Source organism: Zosterops lateralis (genome assembly GCF_965231275.1).
Source record: "Zosterops lateralis genome assembly, chromosome: 3".
NCBI classification, from domain to species: domain Eukaryota; kingdom Metazoa; phylum Chordata; class Aves; order Passeriformes; family Zosteropidae; genus Zosterops; species Zosterops lateralis.
This window is the reverse complement of record NC_139764.1, coordinates 56,592,833-56,601,725: the sequence shown is the minus strand read 5'-3', so window position 1 is coordinate 56,601,725 and position 8,893 is coordinate 56,592,833. Positions and strand designations below refer to the sequence as shown.

Genomic DNA, 8,893 nt, shown 5'->3' with positions numbered 1-8,893 from the left:
TATTTTAGGGTGGACTTAATTCCAGTTTCAACATTTTTCTACCTGTGAGTCTTATAATTACCAGATGAGTAACAAAATTAATGCATATATAGCTACTAAAATAAAAAGAAATAGCTTAACTGCTTTGCAATTCACTGTGGAAACAGACTTGTTGAAAGCAGTATTTCTTAAAAGCTCTACAGCACACTTGACTTTGTTTAAATTTACAGTTACAGTAAACTCTTACATTATAGAAGGCTTCTGCAGTATTTTTAAGTGGCATAAATTAGTGTCTGCAGTAATGCTGTCCAAGACAAATGGAGGTAATTAAATTGCTGCCATCTATGCTTGTCTGTATTAAAAACATGCTAGTCCATGGCTTGCACCACTGCTATTTTAATTTCATAGGGTTCACATCAATGTTCGAAAATCACTTGGTAGTGGTCATTGGAAATACAAATTCCACTGGTGATACCTTGTTGCATTTTGAATAGTGCTTCAGGCCTGATTGCTTGAAAAAACAGCAGTTGGATGGTTGAAGGCATGAAAGGGAAGTGACAAATACCTGTACAAAAATGATGCTGGCATCTGGCACCCAAAGGAATTTTTAGATCACAGAAGTCCCTGTTGATGAATTTTATTTGATCTTAGCATCATATTGCTAGCTTATGTAGTATGTGTTTGTTTGTACATCCTGGATCCTGTAGATGGTTAAATACAGTATTTGTAAGAAGCTTCAAATGCTCATAACACAATATAGTAATTGGGCTTTATGTGATCAGATGGTAAAAAGCCTTGTGAGGAAATCTGTGGTCATTAAAGGCATAGTTCTCAGGTGGTGACTTTTTACTTAAATCAGGTATTACAGGACATTCATGACTTCAAAATCATCTTCACATGAGGCTTTTTTCTGAAGGGTGGTATGTTATGTTTAAATAGTAAAAAAATAATCAGAAATAAAAATTACACCATCAGACTTGTACTTAATTTGTTAAAAAAATGGTGTAAGACAAACCGTTCCCCTTGTCATCCTCTGCTAGAAGGTATCTTCTAAATAAGTAGGGTGGAATACTTCGTGTGATTTTTTTTTCTTCCAAAATGAAGGCAACCCAGACAGTGTGCCAGTTAATAAAATTAATATATAATTACATAATTGACTTGCTTTCATGGAACACTTGCTACAAGCAGTGAACTGCAGTGTATGCAGTGTATTTATTACTACATATGCAAGTGCTAAGCCTGTAATAATCATAGTTTTGCCTGGCTATTGGCACCTGTATTATGACACTTAATAATCCTGGATGCAGTTGGTTCATTTTAACAAAAAATGACATTTTAGTGATCCAATAAGTACAACATATTCCTCTTTAAAAGTAGATAGAAGCTATAGCTTGGTGTATGTATTTTCAGTAGTCAGGGGCAAAGAACTTGCTGATTTTGGACAGTTTGCCTTACATCTTAGCTACTGCTAGAGCAGCTCTTTTCACTGTTCAGATTCCCGCAAGAGCACCGCTGGCTGATCAGAGAAATGGAATTACTGTCCTTTTCCAGCCTGCCTCGAGGAGTGAGGAATGGAAGCACTATGTCTCCCAGTGGGCTGGGATTCCCTTTGTGGGGTCATTCCATGTGGATTTCTTCCAAACTGGCAAGATGAGGTTATTTATTCACAACAAAATGGTTCAGGCTTAGCTCCCACTGAATTTTTGTAATTTGAGTTTTTATAGTCTGGTAAATGTGGGTGCTGTATTATCTCAAAGTTTTATGTATTTATTTAAGAAGACAAAATATAAAGATAGAAGGCTTTGCGGTAGCAGAGATTAATTCCCCACAATTTAAATTTTACTTAATGTTTGTCTTGTCTGCAGAGTCTGAAGACTGAGCTGCTCCTCCCTGACCTGGCTGGAGACCCAGTTTTTAATGGGTCTTTGGACTCACCTGCATTAATCCTACCGGTTACTTCATTTGAGGGGGTTAAGGTAATTGGGTAAAGGATTTTCGTGAGCACCACGCTCAATTGCTACATGCAGGAAAGCAGATGTTGGGGAAAACAAGATGCCCAAAAAAAACCGGGTAAAAGAACATAAGGGAACCAACGAAAGCAAGTCGTAGGGAAAAAAAAAAAAAAGGAGGCAAGCCGAACTGGTAGCGTTAGAGCTGCCGGTGCCGTCACTGCCCTGCCAGAACCTTTTCAAAGCCGAGCTGTGCTGTGCTGCTGTATCCCCTCAGGAGCACAGGCAGCGGGCGGCATTTTATCTGTTTCTTGGGGCGCTGAGACGGCCCCGCTCAGAATTACCGCGGGCTTGAGTGTTAAGATAACAATTCTAGGAGCGGTTGCGTTCACAAAGACAAGCTACACCCACTGCTCAGCAGTGGTATTCTCCCGAATTCGAAGGCCGGCGGTGCCCGCGGGGTGTGTCACCTGCGGCTCGGCCCAGCTCGGCCCCGCCGCCGGGGCAGGACGGGCGGCTGCGGCTGCGCCGTGAGAGCCGCGCCCCGCCGCAGACGCCGCCATGTTGTGCCGCTTCTCCGCCGCGGGCAGGTGAGCGCCGCGCCCCGCCGGGACAGCCGGGCCGGGCACTGCCCGCACCGGGGAGCGGCCGCACCGCCCTCGCCCTCCGCGCCGGGCCGGGCACGGGAGGGCGGGAGCGGGGGAGCAGGCGGCGGGAGGGTGGTCTTCTCGCCCCTCGGTGTGTGCCCCCTCCGTTTCTTGCGCGGAGAGGTCGCGCTGTTGCCGGCTGCCCCCCCGGCCCGGGCCGTCCTTGGCGGTCGCCCTTGAGCGCTCCCGGCTGTGCCCGCGCCGGCCGCCGAGGAGCTCCAGGGGCCTCACACGGTGCTGCCCGAGCCTCCTGTTTTTGCTGGCCGGGGTCGCCCCGCTCGGCCGCTTCTCAGAGTCCTCAGAGCTTTATTTTGGTCGCGCTGTCTCCCTGGGTTATGTCAAGGTCACCGGCGATACGGCGGCCCCAGAGTGACCATCCTGAGGGCCTGGGATTCTCCCTCCCCTCGTCGTGGCCCTTGTCATGTGGCATGACAAGTGCGAGGTGTTACAATGGGGAAGGGTAACGCGGCCTGCGCGGTGTCTGTGCCGGCCCGGGTGGTGTCCCTGTGGGCCAGGGGAGCACACGTCCCTGTAAATGCTGGAGAGATCCGGTCCTGGGAACCCGGGGACTCTGCAGGGGGTTTTGCCTTTTATTTCCCAGTACAGGGGTCTTGTGAATAGCGAGGAAAGGACGTTTCAGCGACATCTTTGCTTCTATTTTTACTCTGCAAAGATTAGGTGAAGCTTTGAAGCTTCTTCAAGTTACTCCGGGCTTTTCATTGCTGTCCCTGCTTTTCCCTCCCGTGCGGGCTTGGGAGGATGCATGGGGTTTGTGCAGTGGCCTGGGGGCTCGGTTTGAGGAGCAGCAGCTTCACAGTGCAAAGCCCTGTATTTGTGACCTTTGTGCAAATTCATCTTTGCAGTCGAGCTGCAAAGTGTGCTTGCTCTAAGCTTGAGAACTAGAAATCTGATTTCTTTGGCTAAGATACCACCCCAGGTACTTAAAGCAGCTGATCATAACATCAGTGTATTCAGCCTATTTCACTGGTAAAGCCCGAGTTTTGCTGAATAAGACTACTTCCTTCTGTATGTTTTTCTTTTCCAGAAGCAGTGCTAAGCTGGTGGCACCCTTGGGGTGCTTGGTTTCTAGACAAAAGCACACTCTTCCTGACTTGCCATATGACTATGCTGCTCTGGAGCCTCACATTAATGCAGAGATCATGCAGCTGCACCACAGCAAGCACCACGCCACCTACGTGAACAACCTGAACGTTGTCGAGGAGAAGTACAAAGAGGCACTGGCAAAAGGTTTGTATATCCACAGTTAACAGGTGAGATGGAAACTTATGGGCATAGATGATACAAGAGAGCAAAAAGAAAAAAAGAAGGGAAATATTTTCTTTTAGAAGTTTTGGATTATGTCATGGTGGTATTGTTAGGGGAAAGCCTTTTGTTGTAGCTTCAGTGGTGCTGATAATTGGAAATTAAATTTAAGTAGAAAGCATGAATTCTGTTCTGTAGTGCTGTAAAACTAGAAGATTTATTGATTGTTGTGGGTTTAGTCCATACTCTGTTAGTAACTTGAACCGTATACTAAGAGTCAGTAGGAAATTGCAGTAATTTTGCTGAGCAAGTACGTTGCAATAAAAGGTTAGTAGCAAAGTTAGATAAAGTGAAAATTGTGTGCCTTGATAGTTTTCACATCAGACACTCTGCTCAGTCTTGGTAAATGATCTTGGTTGCCTACAAGTGGAGGTAAGACAAACATGCAGTTTATGTGTACAACATACACTGGAGAGACCTGAATTAGTGTGTCAGTTATGTCACTGGGTCACATTAAGGGGTTGTGTAGGTCACAGGCCCATGTGAGGCACTAAAATATGCAGGAAACCATCATGGAATTTTTGTTACGATCTCAGACTTTGGGATACGCTGTGTTCGCAAAAACTTCGCAGGTGTAGCAGAGCTACACTAAAACATGAGATGCATTCTTCTGAACTTTGAGTCTCTCAGTTGAACTGATGAAAGTGTGTGAAACAGTGTGTATATCTTTTTGAGAAGGTGGAATATTTTCTGGTTTTTTTTTTTTTTGCTGTGGTGATAATTTTTTTAAAAGATATCAATTTACCTCAAAGAAATGATTACTGTATAGACTCACTTCTGTCTGCTTGCCCCCTGGCTTCACAGTGGAATTTAACTGCTTTTACTTGAGTGACAGTGAGAATTGCTGATATCTGAGTAAACCTATGTGTATTCTGTGGATGAATTTAAAAGTGTCATTAAGGCATGCAAAATTCAGAGATAATGTCCGAAAGATGCCACCTGAGTGGCCATGAGAGATTTCTCATCCTTAACCTGATACCTAAATCCAGCAAATAGTGTTTTTACAAACTGCATGGGATGCTTTATTCTAGTGCTGTACCCCTCTGTGAAGGTCGTGAGGAAATGCTGAGAACGTGGAATCCTGAATTAAAACCATAGTAACAGATGTGCTACTGCTTTGAGATGTCTGCTACTGCTTTGAGGCTTGTCTTCATGTCTGTGTTATTGAGGCAACTCGGAAAATTTCTACCACTCAGTCCTGAGAGTGGAGGAAGCAGGTCTCCCACTGATTCCTTACTGAAGAGTGTATTGGAGTGGTGGAAAAAGCTTTAAAAGCATTGGAAATGCTTCAGCGTTTTTAAAAGCCAAAATAGTAATGAAAACACTTGTACTGAAGTGGTGCAACACTGTTCAGACACAAGGCACCAGTGAATTCTTCAAGGAGTACAGCATTTTGTGGAGGGAGAGGAAGTACAGAGCTGTTTGATCTTGATTTCAGATGCAGGATTCTGTCGTGTAATAAAGTGATTTGGGTTGCTTTTGTTTTTTATGGAGGGAGGTGAGTACCTCCCTCCATAAAAAAACCCAAATGAAACAAAAGATAGGAAGGAGAAGAACATTTTGTGTATGTGCTCACTGTACTTACTGACTTTTCTCAAGCACAAGCTGTTTGCCCTGTAAATTGTTTTAAGAAGTTTAAAAATGCTTAGTTTGCAAATCAGTGAGCTAACAGGTGAGTAATATTCTTGCCTTGTAGTGATGATACTGAGGAATTTACAAGTGCTGGGTCCTCAAAGAGTTCTGGCTGTGCTTGTTGCTTTATTCTGCTGTAGAATGGCAGTTGGTCTTACGTGTGTGGTATGGGCTGCCTGATAGTTGCAATATTGCAGATCACTTATTACAGCATAAAAAAAGGTCAAAGATAATAAATCTTTAATAGAGCTTGTCTGTGACTGTTTAAAATACGGGTAACAGTACAAACCTTATGTTGTCCATTGATAAGTTTTATGCTTGTAGAAAGATTTTGGAGATCAGTGGAGGCCTAATAGAAACTTACTGCCTGTTGTGGTGATGATACTGTTTTTATTTATGCATTTCTGCTTTCTGTATTCTTAGGTGATGTTACAGCTCAGGTGTCACTTCAGCCTGCACTGAAGTTCAATGGTGGGGGTCATATCAATCACACCATCTTCTGGACAAACCTTTCCCCTAATGGAGGAGGGGAGCCTAAAGGTTAGTGTGTGTTACAGTGGCTTATTGCATTATTGATGAACTTTCCTCTCTTTGAAGGAGTCTAAAGTATCTTTATTTTTCAGAGTTAATTCACCTTTCTGTGTGACAGTTACCAAAATTCTGAGGTATTTGGGGGGTTTTTGGATGTAAGCCAAAAGTATAAAAAACTAGTCATTTACAAAGTATTTTTAATTTCTAGAGCTGATTATGTATACACTGCAGAATACCTGGCTACTGCTGTATATATCCTTTCCACCTTCATAAGAGAAAATAGTTGTACAAAGCCATGCTAATTAAATTGCTGTATGTACTCACTTTACAGAAAGGGAAGAAATGTGCTGCATACCCACCCAGCCTCGTGGCTGGAATTATGCTCCAGTTTGGATAGGGATAGTTTAGCAGTTAAAGCCTAAAGGAAAGAATCCCTTTGGGGAAGATAGAGTACTGATTACCTGAAGTGACCTGCAATTAAAGGCCCTTTAGTACAGATCTCACAAAAGGTGTTCTGATAAACTTGAGAGGTTTTGATTGAGGTTTATATTCCTGTGATCTTTCTGTGCTTTTTTTCTGTTAAAGGAGAATTGCTGGAAGCCATCAAGCGTGACTTTGGTTCCTTTGCAAACTTCAAGGAGAAGCTGACAGCTGCATCAGTTGGTGTTCAAGGATCAGGCTGGGGGTGGCTTGGCTATAACAAGGAGCAGGGGCGCCTACAGATAGCAGCTTGTGCAAATCAAGACCCTTTGCAAGGAACAACAGGTCAGGTTTCCTTCCTTCCCCTCTGCTCCTGTAGGTTTGATAGGCAGGTGTATGACATCTGAGAAGTGGTTGATGGATAAATAGATCTGAAAAATCAAATGTCTCTTCTAGCAGAAGTGAAAACACAGGTTTTTTTAGAGCAGCATTTGTAAAGCAGGACTTAAAAACTGTGAAGAGCACAAGGATTAAGTGTCCTTCTAGTCTGAGGGAAAATAGATGGGCCATATTGTGAAAGTGCTTTTTGCTTGGCAAATATTTTAACTTCAGCTTCCTTGGATTTTTGAGTAACTGGAGTAACTTGCACATATCAAGCAACATTAAGCCTCTTACCTTCAGATTTTTTTTCCTCTGGCAGAGGAGCTATTCACAGCACTGTCAGTGCACTGAGGTCAGACAACAGGAGAGGGGAAGATGAACATAATAACTCTTGTTCCTATCTGGACTGGGTTTAAAATGGAGCCTTAAAATTTGTTTCCAATATATTGATAAAGAGTAATGAGTGTCAACCAAATTAGTCTATGATGTGGTTAAATGTTACAGCTGGACAGGCAGCACAGTACTGGCAATGACCTCTTTCCAAAATATTCTTACTTCCTTAGAGACATGTGGAAGTGGTAATGTCAGGCTGGACACCCTTCACAGAGAGAAGAGGTCGTGACCAGGGAGAGTATGCCTGCAGTGTCAGTTTGTCCAAATCATTTTGCAGATACCTTTAAAACATGTTCTGCAGAATTAGTAGACAATGGCAAGGAATTTCATGTATTACCAGCAGTCACTGTATTGCTTATCATTAGGATGAAAAGAAATTATATATTTAATATAGGGACATAGAGTATAATGGGAGTAAATTTCACCCTCCTTCCTGTGAAAATTTACCATTAAAAATTCAGTGATAAGGGTATTTTAGCACAAAAACAAGGAGGTAATTAGACACTGAACGTATAGCCTGTAATTAAAGTATTGGAAGCAATCTGGCGTAGCAAGAAACCTTTATAATGGAATTTTTCATGCAAGTGCTTGCATATCTCTGCAAAAGATAAAAACCTTTCAAAAATTACTTCATCTGGTTCTGGTTATGTCTTCAAGGCAGTTCCAGAATATTTATAGATGTATTTACCCAAATCAGCTCTTTGAGGTTATGCAGAGTGTGTGTGTGTATGTTTGAGCAAGCACAGTTTTGTAAAATACTGCAGTAAGGACCAGTATGCTGCAGAGCTCTTTGTCTTCCTGCAGATTAAGGCTCAGAAACTGGGTACAACTTGGGGGTGCAATATAAAACTTTATATGTACAGTGTGTTTTCATACATTTACAAAATTTATCCTCTTTTTTCACAGGTCTCATTCCTTTGCTAGGCATTGACGTATGGGAACATGCTTATTATCTTCAGTATAAAAATGTTCGACCTGATTATTTGAAAGCCATCTGGAATGTGATCAACTGGGAGAATGTATCTTCAAGATACGCAGCTTGCAAAAAGTAGAGTGGGATTCTTGCACAGACTACTAAAATGTCACCAGTTCTACTATGATACCACTCTTGTAGTAGTGCCTGTGGCTTACAAATGAGTCGTTCTACTGCAGAAAGCACTTCACTCATCCAACAAGCATTTCATAATCAAGCAAAGTGTCTGCTTGTTTAATTATTTGAAAGGTATTTACTTAGAGTTCTGAAGCTTTAAACTGTTGTGCAACAAAGGGAGACACTTTAATCTGTTCCATTGCGTATAGAAACATAGGTCACCTTGCTGAAGCTTAATGGATTTCCTTGTTGCACTAAAATACCTAAGTGGAAATATGTGCTACTGTTGCTGTAAACAAATAAAACTCAAAAGAAGAATCTTCTATAACTGTCTACAAGAGACTCATTTTTAGTAATATCTGGTCTAGGTTGATCTTAAAATGATTGGAAGACAAAAGTGCTTTTTGTAATTTTTTGTATTACAAGCTGTAGAGCTTTTATAAAGGTTGAAAAGGTAAATGAAATGGGAAATAGGTGTTGCTATGCCTGCTTGAATTGACTGTCTTCAGTCATCTCTACCCCTTCTTGCATCTGTTCCGTGAGATCTT

At 42.3% G+C, this 8,893-nt stretch overlaps 1 protein-coding gene across 1 annotated transcript; it reads left to right on the top strand.

Annotated features, from left to right (window-relative positions):
* Positions 1–2,403: 2,403 nt before the first annotated feature.
* Positions 2,404–8,673, top strand: SOD2 (superoxide dismutase 2). Its single transcript, XM_083856737.1, has 5 exons — positions 2,404–2,518; positions 3,621–3,823; positions 5,954–6,070; positions 6,647–6,826; positions 8,162–8,673. Exons 1-5 carry the CDS (start codon positions 2,490–2,492, stop codon positions 8,305–8,307), a joined length of 675 nt encoding a protein of 224 aa, XP_083712863.1. The 5' UTR covers positions 2,404–2,489; the 3' UTR covers positions 8,308–8,673.
* The last annotated feature ends 220 nt before the right edge of the window (positions 8,674–8,893 follow it).